The sequence below is a fragment of the Falco punctatus genome (genome assembly GCF_963210335.1).
Source record: "Falco punctatus genome assembly, chromosome: 2".
Lineage (NCBI taxonomy): Eukaryota > Metazoa > Chordata > Aves > Falconiformes > Falconidae > Falco > Falco punctatus.
In genome coordinates, this window is record NC_137581.1 from 42,487,359 (window position 1) to 42,510,285 (window position 22,927).

At 35.8% G+C, this 22,927-nt stretch overlaps 1 protein-coding gene across 4 annotated transcripts in view; it reads right to left on the bottom strand.

The window, feature by feature from the left end:
* The window catches only part of KLHL1 (kelch like family member 1), a 252,713-nt gene that overhangs the window by 21,242 nt on the left and 208,544 nt on the right, over positions 1-22,927 (bottom strand). For 3 of the 4 annotated variants that reach the window (XM_080376862.1, XM_080376863.1, XM_080376864.1), the window contains 2 exons: positions 13,575-13,737; positions 219-431 (listed from right to left, as the gene is read on the bottom strand). In XM_080376862.1, the coding sequence (XP_080232988.1) occupies positions 219-431; positions 13,575-13,737 (376 nt within the window). The remainder of the gene's footprint in view (positions 1-218; positions 432-13,574; positions 13,738-22,927) is intronic. The other variant, XM_080376865.1, reaches the window with a different exon arrangement.

Consider the following 22,927-nt stretch of genomic DNA (forward strand, 5'->3'; position numbering starts at 1 on the left):
CCATGATATTACATAATAGTACTGTGGGGAAAAAAAAGGGAAAGAAAATAACCTTCAAAAAATTGTATTCTATAAACTTCTGTGGAATTTTCTAGTAAGTAATTATTTGACATTTCTTGGTGTAAAAAACATCAGTTTAACTTTACCATCATGTATCTAAGAAAATTATGCTACTGGACATTATAATGTATTCAAACAATGCATGTGTAATTGGGTACCTTTCTACATAGTCCAGCAGTCTGGAACAGTGGTTAGAAGCAGGAGCATCATGGCCTCCAACTGCATATAGAAATCCATCACATGTAGCCACTCCTACACCTCCTCTTCTCTTACACATAGGAGCACACATATTCCATTTATTTGTGTGAGGATCGTAATATTCCATTGAACTCAAACACGAACTTCCATCCCGACCTCCAATTGAATATAACCTAAGAAAGTCCACACAAATAGAAATTTTAATAAACCAAGAGCTCAGAACTGTAGAACTAAACCCAAGGATCGTCTGTTTTGGTTTTTTGGTTTTTTATATCTGACATTAGTAAACAGGAAAAAGAAAAAAAAAATCTCCCAAAATCATATGAATTTCATATGGTCAGCAAACACAGATAATTTTGATATTATTATCAAATGCACATTCTACTTAGTGCTTTGCCCAACTGAATAGAAAGGAAGATATTTTCTTTCTGGTAATGGACATTTTCATTCTTCGATTATAGCATATACTGCCAAGAGCGCCACAAGTGCCATGCAGACATGTCTCTACAGATTTATAAATCATGTAAGCAGGGTTGCTGCCTAACTGCTCATCATCAGTGAGGTAGAAGTGGAAGTGCTAACTTACAATTGATAATTTAGACACAGATATATGCAATCCATTTATTACAGTTTCTCTGTGGTTTTATTGTGCACCAAAGTTGTGGAAATTAGTCTGACAACTGCTGTCACATATTTTAATATTCTATATTGTATAATTCTTTAATACTGACTAGATTCACAAGCTTCTAGTTCTCCTTTTTTTGGGAGAAAAAAAAAAAAAAAAAAAGAAGGACCTTATAAGCTCTGTATGCTAAAGTATAAACCATATGGAAAACTGTAGCCAGACTCTCATCTAGTATTCAACCTACTCCACATGAAAAACTATCAATGAGATGGTCGTGTCCAGAAAGAATTTTAAACTTACGATATGGGATAGATCAAATATGCAGTGCATTGCAGAAAAGAATATCACCTTATGTTTTAAACATGGATTTTTAAAAAGTACTACATTGGTTTTGAGGATCTTGGTTATATTGAAGAAAAGTTCTGACCACACTAACATTAACATGTCTACTCAGCAAGTAAGAAAATGATACCCCCAGGCACAGTATGTTGATTTCCTTCATCAGAATATATTGCAAAGATTTTGTTCTGTAGGGAAGTCATAGAAAACTGAAAATATTTTAAATTCAAAATGGCAAAAATGTAGTTTGAGAAAAAAATATGTTGTGTTCGTAACCATCTGCAGGCAAGAAACCTGTTTCATTGCCCCTTTTATAAAGGTTCCCAGGAGGAAACAGTTCTGATTATTTTTTTCCCACTATTACCATGCTGCATTCATTTCTTATATGAATCCTTTCGCAGTCTGTTGCCTTTTCTATAGTGCTTAAAGATTAACTAATAGAAACACAGGCTATTTTAAAGTCCAACCACTGAGCAATTTAGGATGCAAAAGCTGTCTGTGTGAAGCAATTATTCATTTGGAAGCTTTTACTGTCTTAAGCGCTCCATGAATTCAGAGCTATTTAAATGTGCATTTACCATTACATTGTGTTGGCATAGATGCTGATGAACAAGCAAGTACTGTACTACTGCTAAATATGTCACTGAAGCCATAGAACATTCTGGTACTGCCTGACAGACATACTTACGCTCTGACTGATGCAGCCAGGAAAATCCATACTCCTGTATGAGAGATGTTAAGGCAAATACATTCTTTTGCAACTATTTCTGTGGATCCAGCCCTAAGGCTTTTACTTTTCTATATGATTATCGGGTATCTACAGGTGGGATCCAATTCAAGATTAAGACACCTACACGTATGTGTTAATATGTGTGTCTACAATGTCTAAATTGCTGTTATGCTCACGGTACTCAGCCGACCCTAAAGAACAATTTGATTCACCAGCCACATCCATACTTTTTTTTCTCATCAGAGAATAAGAACTGCAGAACAGCACTAAAAAAATCAAACATGCAATCTGAATGTGTTTATATTAATATGAATGTAAATACAATCATTTACATATAGGTGTCTGCAAGAATGTCATCTTTATTTTCAAAGATAAGATGTGGTTCCACTGCCCGCAGACAGTGATCAAACATTATTTGTGACATCTAGGGTACAGTGACATCCCCTGCAGGCTGGCAGATATGACAGACTCCACAGGAGAAACCTGCATGATCGTGGGATGCCAAGGAGGCCATCCTGAGGCAATTCAAATGGCAGTAAGCAACTACATATAGAGAAGATAACTGATCTCTAAAAACGAAGACTATGGTTAACAAGCCTGAGATTTCCAAATGATTTCCAAGTAGATATTTGGACACCTAAACACTTCACACAATTGTAAAAAATGCAAAGTACCAACACTGCTGCAGAGTTCAATGTGAATAACCGTGTTCTCCCCTAGTCTAAATACCCACCACTTTGTTCTTTTATGTCATGAAAAGTTATCATCTATTCCGTTGTCCTTCAACTGAAATAAATCTATAAGCTGATATTTTCACACTGAAAGCGAAGCACACTTTTTCATTCTTCTATTTCAGACAGCTAGTAAAATATAGCTAAAGGCATTCCAGAGTTGCTGGCAAAGAGACAGCAAATGCTGTTCATAAGTAACCAATAAACGTTTCAGCCAGTGATTGGGACCACTGAGTTTTTGTTAAAACTCTCCATGCTATTCAGATCAAAACAAAATTGATTTCCAAAATCAGATTTTTTAATGCTCTGGTTGCTACTGAGCATGAACACCTCAGACAGGAATTGCTTCCCCTCCTCAGCCAAGTTTCCTAATCACACAGAGGCCCAAAATGACTGCCGAACAACTCTAACCATTCAGGAAATTCAGGATACTGTAGAGCTAACTGAATGAAACTTTTGAAATACTTAAATCCAAAGTTATTTAGTAGTCTTACTTCCTTCTTAGTGCTCAGGGTCCTGTTTTATTAGATGACTTAGAAGTAATCAATTTTTGCAGCTTTGCCTTTCTTGGTAACAGTTTATAGTAAAATTTTCTATAAAGAAAGTATAATGTATTTCTATAAAAAAGCCTGAAAATGTGTCATTACTAAGATCAGATATCAGTCCTGCAATTGCAAGGGCTACTTTTATGCCTCCTAACTATATTAGATTCTATTACTTCAGTTACCAGGTACCACCTCTGCTCTGGATGATTTCTTGAAAATACTTTTAAGTAGACTTTCATTATCATCTTTCAGAATTCAGAGATGAAAGATAATCCAGTGAATCTGAATTTTGTAAAATGAAATTCCTCAAGTTTTGTTTTGTTTGTTAAATTCACATTATTATTTACAATATTATTGTAGTAATTTCACCTTTCCTTATATACTACTTCAATTAGAATCAAACATATAAGTACTTTTTTTCTGTTTCTCCCACATTACTGGTGTCTGTAGACTTCTTGTAGATGTCATATCTCTTAATAGCTTTTTAGTACCTACAGTATTGTTAAGACTTTATTTTAAACATTACTCAATTAAAAAGAAAGCTTGAGAAATAATCACAATCAACATTATGTAACAGTCACATCTTCATTCTTTTTTGAGCTGGGAATACTCTGTTGACTGAATTGCACCTTACTGTGTATCCCATCAAATCTGTTGGGATTTCCATTATAATTATCACCGTTTAGAGGGGAAGATCAATGAGAAAATGAAAGCATCCAGTACCGAGTACTTTTATCTCCACAGATCACAGTGAAGTTTTGCCTGTGGAGACGTTATAGATTTCTATTCCCCAGTGCTCTATATTTCACCTTCTTCAGACACTGCACGTAGATATGAATTGAGAACAAACTCAGTCTCCTCCGAGCTGGAAATCTGGCTTTTTAGGGTTTGGTTGCTTCTTTTTGTATTAAGATGGATAGAGATTCCTAAACATTTCTGTGTGTGTGTATGTGTGTGTGTGTGTGTACATACACACACACACGTATAAAATGGCTAGAAAATGCAGCAGAGGTTTCAAACTCAGAGACATTAGGTGAAATCATGATTGGATGGATCAAAAGCATTTACCTCAGTTCTATCATTACCAACCTTTGATAGCTAATCAGAAAAGCCATTTTTAAATTCAGTTTGACAAGCCAGCCTCAAAAGACCAGACTGCCTTTGATGTGAAGTAGCATGGTTTGTGAAAACAGTCGAATCATGCCTTTACTGCATTTCTTAATGAGGTTTTGCCTTTCAAAATTCTTTCACTGTGAATATCAAAGACCATATACAGTCTTTTGCTTAGACCCCTTTATACCCTTCTTTGTCCTTTCAGTTTGCCTGAAAGAGCAACACAGAATTACTCTGGCATGAAGGATATCTGCCCAGTAGAAGCGAGGGGAAGGTAATAATTTTCCTCAGTGCTGGACTTCCATATTGCTCAATCAGTCCATACCTGATCCAGGAATTGGACTGCAGGAGAGGAAAGATATCTATCTGTGCTGCCTTGGTTATGCTAATGAACAGCTGTTCACTGCCAAAAGTGGAAAAAAATGGTAATTTTCTGAATTGAAAGTTTTAAGGAAGTCTTATATCTGTGTGTGAATTTGGAATGGTATTTCATGTGTTTGGTGCAGCAATGCAGTAGTGGAGTAAATTAAGAATACATACAATTTGACCAAAAAAAAAAAAAAAAAAAAGTGAAGAAAAAAAAAGTAATAAAGTGCCTGCACTTAAAGAAATATTAACTACTGATAGAAAATTTTGAGAGAAAAACATCCTTTGCATACATAATATAATTATGGCAAAGTTTAACTTCCTACATTAGAAAGTATAGCTACCTAATAGAAAGAACCTGTTTCAAGTAAATTTAATTCTAATCAAAATTATATGGGCTACATTATCTCTGCAAGACCAGTGACTGAATGCAGATTCCACCAGTTTAAAATGTTCATGCCCATATCAGGCTATAAGATAGTTAAGGCTAAATAGTCTTTGTAAATTAATCATTTCCTATAGCATAAGCTTAAGGCCTTTTATTTGCTCTGTTATTTATTAAAGACACAGTGGATCTGTTATTGAATTCACAGAATTACTTTGTGCTGGACTGAGCTAATGTGCTTGCAATATGAATCTCCTTTGAGAGTTTAATAACTTTAGACCATACAGCTGTTACACTTTGTTCTGTCTCAGTAACCATTTACTGCATGGTTTTGATTAAAATATTTTTTTTAAATCTACACTTTTTTGTAGTTTTCACAGTTAAGGAAGAATATGTTAAAATATGTTAAAAAAACATTAGCTTGACATGAAATTTTGAAGTGCTACTTCAGCTTTAAAAATCACTAATGCAGCATATTAATACTTAATTGATTTAATATTGAACCAGTTCCCTAGTTTTTACTTAAGTATGAAAATTATCAGTGCATTGCAATTATATGGATGACTTGAAAAAAAGTCTTAGATCATTTAGTCTGTGACCTTCACAATGAACAAATCCTTCTCAATTCAATGAATTCAACCAATAAGGAAAGATTCAGCTGAGGCTGGTCTATCGAGTAAAAAGACATTTCATTTTACCCCAATATTAGTTATTAATAAGTTAATCAAGTTTCAAATTAGAAAAATAGAAATACCAGTTAACAGTGGAAATGGCATGATATTCTGCTGTGGTGACTATAGTAGATATCCGAGAGTTGCTGTAAGGGCTGTTGCCCATAAAGATATTTAGTGGAGTATCAAACTAGATATTTACTTTTCTTTAAATTCAGTAAGTTTTAGATGTTTAAATAACCTCCACAGATTTCCACATATCAATAAGTTTTAGATGTTTAAATAACCTCCACAGATTTCCACACCCATGTGGAAATAAGAAAGTATGTGTATACACATGTATATACACACAAATACATCTGTGTATAGATGTGTGTATGTAATTCCAGCAAATGCCTGTGTTTGGTCAGGGGAGTATCTCTAGACTTCTCTGACTGCCGTGAACAAGGGCTTCCTTCAGGTCCCAGCACACAGGCACCAGGTACTCTTTGAGACAGACTGGGAGTCTCATAATTCATCTCCCACTAAAAATAATAATTAAAAGCCAGACTTTCAGAATATTCCAGAATGTGGGATGCTAATACCTTTTGCAGTTTTGACCATGTGAGATATGACAGTGATTGGCGAATGCCTTCTAAAAGTCTGTGCTTAACTGTGGTTGCATCATTAAAAAATTGGCTGTGTGTCTTTCTAGGCCTTATCTATACTGCCTTATCTATACCGTCCAGATTGGTATCTATGTGACACTTTCAGCTTAAATTAGGTGGAGAGACCCTATTGACTTTTCCTGTCACGCCTCAGGACTCAGGAAGTTAATTTACCATGTCTGCTTGGTCTGAAGTACATTTACATTCCTAAATTAATGCATACCATATTACAGTATGTTACTTATCTATCTAAAATTTGTTGTGCATTACAAAATATAAAGAAAAAAAGAACTATGTAATAATAGACAAAATCTGAATGGCAGGCCTTTCAGCCAATAACAGTCACACCAGCTGTATGCCAGCCAGCAGTCAGCCAGTCCAAAAATCTTGTTTATGTGGGTGAGGGATGAAGAGAAGTGCACGGTGGGTGTACACGCCAAAAGATGTAGATGTGCAGTAAACATGCTGTCCTGGCTTCAGCTAGGACAGAGTTAATTTTCTTCTCAGTAGCTAGTACAGGGCTGTGGTTTGGATTTGGTGTGAGAACAATGCTGATAGCACACTGACGGGTTTGGTTGTTGCTGGGTAATGTCTATACTATGTCAAAGACTTCTCAGTTTCTCAGGCCTTGCTAGTGGGAGGGTTGAAGGGGCACAGGAAATTGGGAGGGGGCACAGCCTGGACAGCTGACCCCAACTGGCCAAAGGGATATCCCATACCATATGACATCATGCTGAGTATATATAAGCTGAGGAAAGAAGAAGGAAGGTGGGACATCCAGCATTATGGCATTTGTCTTCCCAAGTAACCGTTACGCATGATGGAGCCCTGCTCTCCTGGGGATGGCTGAACACCTGCCTGCCCATGGGCAGTGGTGAATGAATTCCTTGCTTTGCTTTGCTTGCATGCACGACTTTTGCTTTACCTATTAAACTGTCTTTATCTCAACCCATGAGTTTTCTCACTTTTACTCTTCTCATCCTCTCCCCCACCTCACTGTGGGGTGAGTGAGCGAGCCGCTGCATGACGCTTAGTCGCCCACTGGGGTAAAACAACAACACATACAAAACAAACGTTGCCTAAGCATCTGAGAACCTGAACATAGTCTTTCAGGAGAAAACAGGCTCATCAAGTTCCCACCCTGCAATGCAGCAATGTCTCTAGCATCTGCCATGTTTCCTAGCATGGTTCTGAAGCGCAATACATCCTAGCTTCATATGCATCTGCTTTGGACTCTGGGAAAAATACTGGTTTTACTGTAAAGTTTCATAATTTTTCATTGTCTTCTTCTAAGACTTACCTAGCTTGTATCTGTTCCAGCCCTTTTTAAGGCTAGCCTAGCCATATAAAAAGAAGTAAGCCTGTGCAAAGGCTCCTATTTTACAAGCTAGATGTAAAATACCAAGTTAAATCTTGCTTGAAAAAGAAAGAATATGATGCATTTTGAATTGAATTGCACATTCACTGAGCTGCATGGGACCCCTACTTAGGAAGTATGAATTTGTGTGCAAACGTACAAAAGACAGACCAGGATACTGAATTAGTAATAAACTTTAATGATTCTTCTAAGAGAAAATGTCACAGATAGTTTATTATATGATACATGAAAGGTAAAGAAGCAGAACTGAAGGAGGTTGTAATCAGCCATGCAATCAAGTTTTGTAGGTGGTTATATGAATGTAATACATTACTAATTCTCTTGTGCCAAACACTGAATGGCTATTAAGGACCTTGTGGAATTATTAACTTAAGCCTCTCTGAGGTCAGTACACAGCAAATATATTCCTGTGAACGACTAACTACAAGACAATTTTGAGAACCTTTCTCGTGCACACACTGATTGGGTCTGAATTTTGCTGTTTTCTTGAGAATGAAAGTTCAGTAAGCTAAATTTTCTGATGTTCACTTTGTAATAATGCATAATAGTCATAAGGGACATATTAAACTACAGCAACTGCTGTTTACCAAAGGCACAATATTGATCTAAATAACACAAATTTCATTCCAGCTTTGCCTCATTAAATGACCTGAAAACAAAACATTTGCCTGCACATATGCCAAAGTCTGTATGGGCCAACTCTCTGTTGCCCATTCAGAATAAAAAAGAGAATAGCTGGAAAATTACTGCTAGGACAATAATCCAGTTTATGGGAATCTATTACTAAATGAATCCAACTATTGCAAAACTGGTGGAACTGAATGAATGTAACTAAATATAAATAAATAAAAAACAATTTTTAGAAATAAAGCTAAATGTTATTAAAGCAAATGAAGTTGAAAGCATAACAAATGAATTTGCATGGGTTTGAAGGGACATAACAGTAAATATTTATATATATGCATTTAAAAATATATATTGGTAGGCTCTATTTCTATGGATGCTTAAGCAGAATTACTAGAATGTTGAAGCTATTCTAAATTGTATCCACTACTGTCAAGCAACAAACAAAATCTGACATTACCAACTGATAATAAGCAATTTCATAAAGGACACAACCACAAATTCCTATTTTTATGTTGGACTATCTTACAATAAAAATATGAAAAGGAAACATATTCAAATATTGGAACCTAGGTTAAACAGGAAAAAGGAAGGAAACAAAGCTGATGGAGAAAGATGAGGCTGTCCAAACAACTCCAATACTAAAGTTGTTGCCCTGTATTAAGAGGATCTAAGTTTAGGATTTTGTTCCCATAAAATAAAACATCTCTGGGTCAGTTTAAGCATCTTACTATTAGCATTTATATTGTATTTTCCCGCCTGAAAAAAATTAGCAGTCATAATTTTGACGTCTTTCTTGAGGTGATAAATTGTGGTGCATGTCCTCGAGAGTGTTTCAGCATTTGGTTACTTTCTTCAGTACCAAACTTAGGAAAAAAGAACCACAGATAGTACTTGGGTACCAACCTCCTCAAAGCTCAGCTGTTTTAAAAATGTTCAACTTAGTGTTTTTCAAAAATGCTATAAAAATGGTGAACTCTGGCCAAAGCTGGTCATTTGCCCCTGGATAGACCTGCTGGTTGGGTACTTGAAGTCCATCCACATTCTTCATTTTTCACCTTTGCCTAATTTAAATGGCTTCCTTACTGGTTTCTAATAAACTTTGCTTTTCCAAACTCCATTTAGACATTTGACAGGAAACCTGATATCCTAACTTAATACAAAAAATGTCCTGTGTGTGGTAATTAATTAATAAAGTGCGCAAAAAATTAGTATTTCAATTGTATTGTCTGTAAGTTCCCACACACTGGCAGTGGGGGGCTGCAAAGGGTTCTGTGAGGAGAGGCCAGGGCTTCCCCATGCCAGAAACAGCCAAGGTGATGGTGCCTTGGAGAAAAATGTAACAAGAAAGGGCAAAAAAAGCCACACATGCAGAGTGAAGAGGGATAAAAGAAGGAAGTGCAAAGTCAAAGAAGGAGGAAGAGATGCTCCATGGCACCGAAGCATTTATCTGCACTGCAGCCTGTGGAGGATATTATGCTGGAGCAGCAGGACACTTCCTGAAGGACTGAAGCCTATGGGGAGCCCATGATAGAGCAAGGCAAATGCGTGAGGAGGAAGGAGCCACAGACAGAAGTAGTTATGGACAGAGCACAACCCCCATTCCCCATCCCCCTGCACTGGTCAGGGATGGGGGTAGAGGAATTGGGAATGAAAGACGTAAGTGAAGCCAGGGAAAGCGGGGAAGAAAGGTGGTGTTTTAAACTCTGTCTTTGTTTCTCACTACCCAGAATCTATGTTTATCAGTGATAAACAGTACTGCAACCTCAAAATGTAATAATGCAACCTGACTATACAAAGAAACCCTGTCAGCTGGACTCAGTACATCAGATAATTACTTTTATGGATTTCTGACAAATTTAGCAGGATTTTATGGCTTCAGCAAATAAGAAGGTTTTTTCAAACTGGATTATAATGCATATGTTAGCACACTTTTTCACATTTTTGGAAAGATTTGGATATAATATAGCACTTTCAGTTCAAATTTAAAAATGTATTTCGGTGAAGTAACATTCATTTCTGTGTACCCTGTTTTGTCAAATTCAGATACTATTGCTTTCCATTTATTTGAGAAGCAAAATAATTGATAATCTAATTGCACAGACCGTACAAGTAAGCTTCAAAAGCATAAAAAGGTTCAATAAGACCTAATATGAAGTTAGTTACAAATCAATCATCTTATACTCTAAGGAGATCAGTATCTAAAAGTTTTTCTTTTTTTATTTATTTCCACCACAAGTTTATGGAAAAATATAATTTACATGCAATTTTATGGTAAAATGTATCATTTTTTCCTGCTTAAAACGGCTTTAACCTGAAAACCAATGAAGCAGAGCACAGGGGTATGAAAAATCACAAATGGAATAGTTTCCAACATTAAAAGACAAAAGAAGAGACTATTTTTTATTTTTTTTTCAAGTACTTAAGAAGCTCACGGTTGAGCTATTTAGCATACAATATCCCTTTTAAGTAAAATGCCCAAACACTCTGGGACATACACACATAGAATAGTTTCTAACTCTATCACTTCAAAGACAGTCTAGCCTTGCTGCTTTTTATTTATGTACTTATATAATTCAGTGCAGAAGAAAACAAACATAAAGAAGAACCAGGAAGAGACTCCTCAGAACTTCCATATTAAACTAGTTTCTCCCTTCTTGAATGTTAAAGCCAACATCGTGTTTCTCATTGAGACATCATTAGAATTTATTTTAAAAAATAATAATCCATAATGGTTTGACTATTTCAAAGTAAAAGGCTAAAATAAGGAATGCAGCATATGTCAGTTGTGTCAAACAGCAGTGCAGTAAGAATGGCACCAGCCAGTTGAAAGGTTTGGTCCTTACATGTTTTCAAGCTTCAGTTCATGGCATGTGGGGTATTTTTTAAAGATGGTATTCGGATTAAAAATAAAAGATAAATATCAGTAGTATATTTGCTATTTGTTTCAAAGAGCCCAGTGCTTTTCAGTTTTCAGTGGTGTCCATTCCGGCTTTCTGGGACACAAATAACATCTTGTTTATTTTTAAAATGTTCTATGTAAATTCTGCAAAATTCAGTTGAGCTTTTATTAACTGAGAAGTATCAAATACATGCTCAGCTGTGCAAAAGAAACATACCTGGAATATATATAGATAATCATACGCAGCTTTTCATATTTTTTAATTTATATTTGCAGGGTTATTTGTCTAGATCTTGCATCTGTTAGTTTGCTGCATGGCTCATACACTACTGAAACCACACTCTTTTAGAGTAACAGGGTGATTCAAGCAGCTTTGTCCATTTGATCTACTCTGGAACATTTAATGGCACTGTGACTTAGTAAGGGAAAGCAATGACATTTAAGCTTCAGTGATATAAAATAGACTCCTAATGTCATAGATGAAAGGTGGATCACCTGAGTATATGATAACATGAATTAAATACAATCTTAATAATGAAAGCGTCCAATAAAATCTATTTAATCCAGAGTTACTCTGCAAATAAGAAACAACTGTAATATGACAAACTCATGAAGTTAGATAACACTTTTAAAGCCTGTAGTTTTAATTAATTTGAGATTCAATTTAAACATATATATTTATATAAATATTGTCATAAAGATGGGATTATGGGATGTCAGGCTTCCTACTGCTCCTGCAGAAGGGTACACAGTCTCCTATAGGTCTTGTGACACAGTTGTTTGTGGGCTAAATTAAGCTCCTTGTCTGACTCATATTTAGTGACTCTCAAAGTCAGTGGAAAGAGTCTGACAATCCCAGAAATCAATTCAGCCTACTTATCTCAAGCCTGTATCTTCGGTATGATAAGCACAACCTAATACGGAAGATTTTTGAGAGATTTTCCAACTGTATAATCAAAACTGAATGATTCGCAAGTGAAAGAAATGCACTGGGCAAAATTTAGTAGGTTGTTGAATTATGCAATAGCATAGTCTACCATGAAACCAAATAGCCTTAATAAGTCCTTTTTTCTCCTATATACTTTTTATCCTAAAATTTATTAACTATTTTTTAACGTCCCCAACATTTACTCTCTCATTCCATTCCACATCTGCAGCTGTTTCTCATCCTTTCTTCCCTGCTGTTCAGTAGCAATAAAGTATGAGGAAAATAGTATCCCAGAATCTGCCTTACTCCATTGTTCCCACCATACCCAAGGGATTCTTTATGGACTGCACTTTATTTATGTTCAGTTGTCTACAGTGGGATTCTTCTTCCCCACTTAAATATCAAAACCAAAAAGGTCAGAATTTAAGAGAGTCCTCGGGATTCCCATATAGTTAGTAGAGAAAAATGGGCATTTACAGAGCACAATTCATCCTGACCTAACATAAATGCTTAAATTAAGTAAGACAAATGATATCCTAAAATATATATTTCTTCCACTGACTATAAGGTGAGCTTAGGATGATTGGCTCAGATGCAGATGTCTATACAAAAATACTTGAAGTCAGATGTGATTAATTCCTCCCTCACCTCTAAATTATTGTTGTTCAGACCATTTTCTTTTTATCCACATAGCTAAAAGCAAGTACTTTAAAAGTGAAAAGCAACAAGTAATACATAATATTGCGTTACTATAAAATGAGTTTTAATAAGTGTCACATTAAAATTCTAAAAAGTGAAAGTTATAAAAGAGAAACAGAATCTGAAAATTATTAGAATTACAGGTTTAATGACTGATTTGACAAAAATCAAGTTTCTGTTTACTTGCGGTGTGAATGTAGTTGCCTTCAGAGAAAGAAGGTTTTATGGTTCAATGATTGACTGAAGCATGGTACAAAATGCATATACAATATATCTTATCACTAGGTACATTAGTATATTAGATGGATAAACTCAGCTGGTTAACTAGAACTGACATATATGAGTTAGATAAGTCAACGGACAGTTTGTCCTGAACTGGTTTACACCATAGACACTGAAATTTCACATGTATTTTCTTAAGCATTTGTTTTAAATATTAAACAAAAATAATATAGAAAATATATGCAAATTAGTTATTTCAAATAAATGTAAAAGCCATGAGATGTAAGAGGGTATGTACAATTTATTTTAAAAGACACCCTCTAATACAATATACTAAAAGTTATTTACTTCTATATGTTACAGTTACCCTTCCAGAAATGTGTTTTGACCATGTAAGAATACCCTACTCACTTGCCATTTAATGCTGCTACTCCGACAGTGCTTCTGGCAATGGACATACTTGCCACAAACGTCCACTGCTGACTCTGAGGGTCCCACCTCTCAACTGTATTCAAATAACTCCAACCATCATGTCCTCCCACTGCATAAATAGGCCCTTCAAGCACTGTAACTCCTAAAATGAAGGAGAGAGTGAGAGAAGATATAAGTATGCTTTCTCCATCAATAGTAAAAAAAAAAAAAAAAAAAAAAAAAAAAAAGTTTTCCAAAACATAGCTAAGAAATGAACTTGCATATTCAAAGCGAAAATGGAAACACCAGTTTGAGAGTTGATTAATGAAGGATTAACAAACAGGAATAAAATTAATGCCACTCCACATGAAAAATAGGCTTTATGAAAAATAGGTCTTGTCATACCAACCTAATTTCATTCCTTGAGAAGATTCTTTACTTCATAGAATAACCTGTCAATGATGTGATAGTCTTGGATATCTGTTTACTGTTTAACTCAAGACCTCATAACATTCTGATCATGAATTAGCTCTTCAGGATATCAGTAAAGCACATGATAAATAAATTACGGACTAGATGCCTGATAGATCTCAAATTATTGTCAACCTAAGGGGGATTTCACTGAATGGAATTGCTTCCACCTGGGTTCCACAGGGGACAGAAAGATTAAGTCTGGTGTTTTCAGCATTTTTATCAATTACATAGAAGAAAATATACAATTTTTCATTAGCCGGAAGCTTGGTGGACTGGCACAGAATCAAAAAAAAACCCCAAACCAAACCACATACCACCCACATTTTCAAAGGCTACAGCAAGTGATTTACAGTGAGAAACTTAAGCTGCTTCATCAATTTACATTATTGAGAAAAGAAATAACAAGAGAATGGGTACCTTCACAAGACAATAATGTTGGATATATAAGGATTCTTTTATCTAGTGAAGAAAAGTAAAACAAAATATAAAGCATGGAAGTTGAAGTCAGAAAAATTTAAAGAATAAAAAAACAAACAAACAAACAAAAAAACTATGAGGGGGTTTAACCACCCATTCAAAAGAACTGAAGAATTCTCTGTCTCACAGTATCTTCAGTTAAGCTTAGAAGGCTCTGGAAGATGTTATAGCTAAGCACCATTTGTCACAGTACAGTGAGCTCAGTAATTCCGTTCTATGAATCCATGATCCCAAATGAGCAGTTTACGAAAAATCTCAGGCTAAAACCAATCATATTCCTAAGTCTGTGTCTTTTTTTTCCCCCACTCCATTTCACATTATGAACTCATCAAAAAGTCAGAAAAGAGTAGATCATTACAGTTTCAGAGAATGGGTTTATTTTTCATTGCAGAAAAATATTTTTTTTTTTTTTTATTTATAACAATGTGAACTTTCCACTTCCTATGTAGAACTCTGTTTTGTTCTATTTCAGAAAAGTAATTCTTTCAATGTTTAATTTGACTTTAAAACCATATTTAACAGTAAGCTTGAACAAGTCTTGTCTCAGTGTTCACAGAAAGTGTTCCTCTGCTTTGGGTGCTGGCTTTGGTTTGTGGGTTTTTTTTAAAACTTTTAAAAAATTAAAATAAACTAAAACCCCTATTAACCCTTACTGAAATCTTCCTTGTTATAGTCTGAGCCTCGTCTTTTCCTGCAGAATCATCTTTGAACAAATTCTCCAATTTCTTCTGGTATGAAGTCTTGCTTATAAATGCTTTTTATTCAATCACATGTATCATCTATATTTTTTCAATAATATTAAAGTGGATATTAAATTGAAGTCATGATCTCTATAGCTCAATATCTTATCTCAGAACGCAACCAGCAGCAAACATGTGGGAAGATGTGTCAGTGTTCACATAAAAAATCAGGGGATAACATGCTGTAGTTGTGGGAGTTTTTTGGTCGATTTTGTTGTGGTGGTGGTTTTTTTACCTTAATATCTAATAGTTGTAAAAAAACTTAAATCCTGAAAAAACAGGTTTACATTGTCAAAAAAGTATTTGCTTTTTTTATATATATATATATATAACAGCACTGTACTCCAGCTTTTCATGTATATACTCTTAATGCAAAGTTGAATAATAAAATTATTGTTGGGATAAAAAAATAATCATATGCAAAGAAAGTTTAGGTGCAAGAATGTTTCTATACACACACATGCGTATATAATTGTTGTCTAGATAAACACACAAACATCTCACCTTCACACATAAGCAGAGTTGTAATATGCAGTGAATTTCACAGTGAAACTATGATGCACATCAAAATATATCTTATCAGTTTTGAAATTTCCACCTTTTACTTCCTTGAATATCTTCTTTGCACTTTCATTAGAACATAGTTGTCCTCAATTTAGTCTTTTTATCTCACCCACTGTTTCAAAATTTTTGTTATGTCCTTTCATATTTTCATATTTGAATTTTATTCTCGTATTTTTTCCTTCTGTAAATGAAGCCATCCCAAATATTTCAGTCACTTTTTATAGAAAATTTGCTTTCCTCTTAACCAAAATAGTGTTTTTCTGCATTTTATAGATTTTAGCCTTTTTTTTTTTTTTTTTTTTTTTTTTTTTTTATGACAATGGAAGCTGATAAGCTCATTGCACTGTTGTAACGGATTTTCTCTCTGCATCTCCTGTTGTGCTCTTTAACCAGGCTTTATACAGAACATAGTCTTCATTGCCTTCGCCATGAGAACTTTACTAGGTTTATACAATGCATGTAGAATCCTGTGAGATGCATGATTCCTTCAGATTTTTTCCTCAATGCCTTTTACTTTGCATTTACCACTTGCTGTTGTGTTGTGAATTCAATGGGATTTTAAAGTTCATGGTGTTCTCTGAACTTGTCTGACCTTACTGAATATGTTCTACATACTTTACTACCATGATGTTCAATTCCATTTCCGCATAAATTAATCTTACATTGACACAAGGAAATGTTGCAGTTAGAAAACTGCCAAAATAAAAATGTTGGTTTGGTGTGAGATTCATGTCATCATGCTTCTCTGACTCTCCTCATGCGTGAGATGTTCCAGTCCCTTAATCATCTTTGTGGCCCTTTGCTGCACTCACTTCAATACGACAATGCCTCTTTTGTGGTGGAGAGCCCAGAACTGGATGCAGTACTCCAGGTGTGTTTCACCAGGGCTGAGTAGCGGGGAAAGACTATCTCCCTCATCCTGCTGACAACACTCTTCCTAATGCAACACAGGATACTGTTGACCTTCTTTGCTGCAAGCAGGCATTACTGGCTCTTGTCCAACTTCTTGTCCACCAGGACCCCCAGGACCTTTTCTGCTGACTGCTTTCCTGCCAATCAGCCCCCAGCCTGTACTGGAATATGGGGTTGTTCCTCTCCAACTGCAGGACATGGCATTTGCCTTTGTTGAAACTTGTAAGACTTCTGTCAGCTCATTTCCCAGCCTGTTGTCATCTCACTGATGGCAGCATAGCCAACTCTCCTCACTGTTTTTGTTACTGACTAACTTCCTGAGAGTGTATTTTTTCCCATCATATAGGTCTTTAATGAAGATGACAAACACACTGGCCCCTTGGAAACATCACAATTATAGCTTCTTCCAGCTGGACTTGGTGCTGCTGGTTACTGCTCTTTGATCCTGGCAGTTATTCAGCTACTCAGGTTGGTCAGGAATTATTTATTTTTTTTTTTTAAAGTTCATGTTGACTATTCCCAGTCAACTTCTAACCCTTACATGGACTGAAAGAGTTCCAGTATTATTTTCTCCATCACCTTCTCATGGTTCATTGTGAGGGTGACTGGTTTGTATCTTTCCACATCCTTCATCCCCTTTTTGAAGACACAAGTGGCATTTGGTTTCTTGCAGTCCTTGGGAACCTTTCCTGATAACCATGACCTTTCAAAGATAATTTAGAGTGGCCTCACAATGGCATCGGCCAGCTCCCTTAGTTCTTGTGGGTCCATGTTTTCAGGTTCCATGCATTTGTATGTGTCCAGCTTGCTTAAATGTTCCTTAATTTGATCCTCCCCAACAAAGGGTAAGTCTTCCTTGTTTCAGACTTCCCTCTCTGGTTTAAGGGACCTAGAACTCCTGAAGCCAGTCTTACAAGACTGAGGCAAAGAAAGTATTGAGTATTTCAGCCTTTTTGGTGGTCTTTCTCACCAGGTCCCCTGCCCAGTCAGCAGTGAGCTCACATTTTCCCTAGTCTTCATTTTGCCGTTGAAAGACCTGTGGAAGCCTTTCTTGTTTCTCTTCAAGTCATTCATAAGATTCAACTCAAAATGAGCTTTGGCTTTCCTAACCTAATCCCTACAAGCTCAGACAGCACCTGTGTACTTCTCCTGGGTCACTTGTCCAGTTTTCACCTCTTGCATGCTTCCTTTTTAGTTTAAATTTCATCAGGAGTTCTCCATCCATCCACTCAGGCCTCCTACTGCCTGTGCTTGATCTCCTGCACATCAAGATGGAAATTCTTTGAGCTTAAAGGAGGTGATCCTTGAAAAAACTATCAGCTCTCCTGGGCCCCTCTTGTCTCCAGAGCCGTATTCCTTGGAGCCACCATTGCAGTGCCCTCAGTAGAGTTTCTGGCCACCTTTTGTGGAATGTGCTGCACAAACTGTTGCATTTGTTGGCTGTCCCTATTACCTGTGCTCAGATGCACCTATCTATTAAACCCCACTGTCTGATCCTTGCATTATGTTTCCTAAGAAGCCAAGTTGAGAAAAGTTCTAAGCAATAAGAAATATTTATTTTCACCATTAGGCCGTGCTTGCACCATATGTTTCAAAAAATTATAATGAGTAGTAGTGATACGGTAACACACCACCACCACACCCCCACACATCTCCAACCCTAAGCAAATAAATAAATAAATAAAGCCTTTACGTTACAGCAGACTGTGTCATAATGAAGAATTCCAGAGCAGATGGTGTCATATATAAGAAAAACCAATATTCAAGCATTACTGGTTCTTATGGCTTGCTCTTGGAGCTTAGATGCCAGAACTGCTATGGGATTTTCATATCACATATATGAATTAAAGGGTAGCCCCAAAGGTGTTACCTTTAGCCTCCCCATTACACAGAACAGAGTGCAGTACATCTCATCTTTGTATCAAAACCTGTACTGAAGTTACTGAACAGTCCATGATAACCACAAATGGCAATACTGCAATCAAAATCATAGAATCATAGAATGGTTTGGGTTGGAAGGAGCCTTAAAGATCACCTAGTTCTAACCCCCCTGCCATAGGCAGGACCACTTTCCACTAGACCAGGTTGCTCAAAAGCCCCATCCAGCCTGGCCTTGAACACTTCCAGGGATGGGGCATCCACAGCTTCTCTGGACAACCTGTCCCAGGGTCTCACCACCCTCATAGTGAAGAATTTCTTCCTAATATCTAATCAAAATCTACTCTCAGTTTAAAGCCATTCCTCTTGTCCTATCACTACCTGCCCCTATAAAAAGTCCCTCTCCAGCTTTCTGGTATGCCCACTTGAGGTACTGGAAGGCTGCCATAAGGTGTCCCCTGTGGTCTTAAGGGATACATTCTACCAAGACCACAAAGCAAAATATTTTCCAGTAAAACTGATGAAACAAACTGTTTTCTGAATGTTTCGGGTCATTTGTTTTAATAGAAAAGAAAAATAAAATTAAGTAGTCTGTGTTGAAATGTCAGAGTTCCAATCCTATTAGCACGCTGCAGAATTCCTCCTCCATAAAGAGCAAAGGTACTAACTCTATATAAATTTCATTTTTTCTAATTGGTACAGCCAATTTCTGCATGGTCCCTTGACATAAGATTTTTCATCTTTTTGTAGTCAAGATACTGAATAGTGTGTTAGAAGATCAGAGTTCATCTTGAATCATGAAGATTTTCATGTTCACTGTAAGTGTCCTACACTAGAGTGGCATCATAGTACATAATTGTGTTTTGTTGTTTTCTGTGTTCTATGCCCACTAGATAATAAACATCCATCTATAGTTACACTCCGAATGTAGATAATGGTTTTATTAAAACATATTATATAGACTGGGCTTTTCCTGTTCCTAAATGAGAAAAATCTAATATCCAGCTGACATTTCAAGTCTTATTGTCATTAAGCAAAATGCACACAAGAATAATATTGTTAGCTCTTTCAGGACTGTTTGTGAAGGTAAGAGAAAGGTCAGAAGTTACTCACAACTTTTCTTCCTGCACCTCAACTTCAACAATTTGACAAAACCAGTTTAAGGCACATAAAAAAGAAAACCTCTTGGACTTCACAATCCTCATGATAACAGTGCTCTGTTGTTGTTTCCCGAGAAAAGCAATCATATATCCAGAAAGGGAGGCTTTTATTGTAAGAGAATTACATAAAAATTAATCAAGGTTACTATTTATCTGGATAAGGAAACCGGAAATTAAGGGAATCAGATCTTATGCTTTTTTAATTTGTAGAAATTCTGACATTATGGGACTAATTTATCCGATCCATCATTTGATTAATTACTTGCATTTTCATGACATTCTGAACAGTTTGGCTTTGCTAGTTCTCGTACAGTTGCTGGACAGCTGAGACTGGAAACCCAACTGTGAGTATTTCTTCTAGGGAAGGAAACAACTTTTTTTTCAGAGGAGATAATTTCTAGTAGTATATTGAGTAACTAGATACAGTCAGTACAGTACAAAGAAATCTCAATGTTTCCTTGAAAATCATGAAAAGCTTATTAACTCAATGTTTGCTATTTATTCAGTCATACAAAAGTCAGTACCTATTGAACTGTTTCCTGTAATAGAGATGCTTTTTTGGGAATATATATAGTCTTGATTAAAAAGTGTCCTAGGTAAATTGTGTCCCAACATATTGCTTTTCATTAGTACAGTCTGAAACTGGCAGATTCCTGAACTAAATAATAATAATAATAATAATAATAATAATAATAATAAAAATATATTAAAACAGTAACATAAACTTTGGAGTCAAATTTACACAGACACCAAAAAAAATTAAAAAAAAGTCCAAGAAAGAAGGATAGTAAGTTGTAGTACCATGTTACTATACACTGGGAAGGCAAATTTTTTCTGTCTAGAAAACGGTTCTCCTAAGCATTTAGACTTGGGGAGTTATGACAGCCAACAGTGTTATTGTGTTATTTTTTAGCTAAATGAGAACTAAAAATGAATATTGTCCAGTGTGCAATGGCAGGCATATTCCTTTTGATTGCCTTCACAAAGCTATGCAGCAAAAATCCTATTATGTCTAATTAGGTTCTGAGATCTGTACAGTTTCAATATTATTTATGCTTGGAGATTGGAATGGGATTTTTAAGTTGCTTTACTGTGATGTTACAAAATAAGGGAACACTGCCTATCATATTTTTAACTCTGCATTTCCTTATCTGCATGATAGACCTGATTTCATACAGTGAAATTTTAAAAAGCATCAATTTTTACAAAATAACAGGAAATATTCATACTGACACTTTTGGATATGAAATGGAAGAAAAAAAAAACCCTGGCTGTGTTGTTAGCTTTACTGTAGTCTCTACATTTAGGTATTTGTAGAGACACAGAATTTTAACTGGGAAGGATAAACCTGTATCCAACAACTAATTTCTTAAATAGGGAAGTTACCTTTTAAGAAGAGGGCAGATATATATGGTATCACAACACTGAATGTGAGGAGACAAATCAATCAGTGAATGGTTATCCAAGTATTAAACATGATTAAGTAACACCTAGGCTTTATTCCACCATTGTAGGTTCTGCATTTATTTAGTTTCCAGGTAGCTGTAAATTTCTACCACGTTCTCACCCATATCCACAGAAGCATACTTAGACAATTCTGTATTAATTGTAACTAATACTGCTGCTTTTCCTTACTCTGTTCTATTCAAGTCTTAAACCACTTTTCTTCCATACTACTGGTGTCAACATAAAGAAAAGTAATGATGGTAAAATCCAATTTGTTTTAAATTATACCTCAATTATTTAAACCTGCTATTTAATTTTCACAACCATAATCTTCATTGGGTGTGGAATACAAGTATAATTTTCTGGATGCTGCATATAGGACTGCCGTAGGCCAAGCTGGGAATTTTGTATGTGATAATTTGGAGAATTAGACCTGACCTACCTTCCTTAGTGAATAATCAATGACACATTGTTGAAAATATCTCTTCTAATGTTTATTCACAGACAGGTTATAAAGGCTGATTAAAAGAATTTTAAAAACATCCCTGCCCTCTTGGGGGGCAGAAGATAGGATACTGACATGTTAATATAATGGAAATTTACAGAAATAAAGACCTGCCTGCCACCTCTTTATTTACATTCAGTTTTGTAGATGAGACACCATATTCTCAACTCTGCCATACTATTATCCTGAGAACATGATTCAAAAATTATTATAAGTGTTTCCATTATGATTTGTAGCTCTTTAGTGAAGTGGGTCATGATCTACTACTTAATAAGGGTGCAAAGTACAATGAGAAGGTACTTAATAATTCAGAAAAAAATATCCCTGTAATGTTCCCAATGATTAGGAGAAAAATCCAAAGCAAAGATCTAATATACAAGCAAATCAATATTGCAGAGAAAATACTTTAAAAGGCTCAGGTCTTCTGTCAACAAACAGTGAAAGCAGCTAGAATGACATATTTCCCCTGAGATTTCAACATTCAAAAAATAACAACAATTTAACACAGAGGTACCCAGTACTAGTCTATATAGCATAAAAGAAAGATTCTCAGACTAATCTCTCAACAGCTGCTTCTGAAAAAAAGTAAACAATATAGCTACGTCAGAGTATTCCTGTGCTCTGGTAAGCTAGTCTGTTGATGAACTATTCCACTCAATGCTTAGGTGGTTATAGGTTTGGGGGTTTTTTTTGCTTGTTTGGTTTCTTTCTTTCTTTCTTTTTTTTTTCTGTGCACAGAAACCACCACATAGAGAGGGAGAACGCACACCTCCAGCATAGCACTGCCTTGTGAGGTGCTGATGTACCCGGAAAGATTTACCATTGCAGAAAAGCAAGGTATTTCCAACAGGATCTTGACTCACAGAACCTTTTTGGGACGTGAGTCTTTCTCCTTGACCTGTTCTCTTTCCCATTGCATTCATACTGTTAACTTAATGCTAGTGGGTAATGTTTTGTACAAGATTGTAAATGAAGAAGGGGTAGATTAAAGGTGGAAACTCCATGTTGCACAAATACCAAAGTGACGGACATTTTTCTCTGTACTCATGAAGCACATATATGATACATGAATGCATTCTTCATGACTGAGAGTATTGTTTATGACTGCGCATATGTCAAAGTCCAAAAGCATCTCAGACGTCCTGTATGAGCAGAATATACTGCAGATTTTACATGTATAGAATGCATCAAACTCAG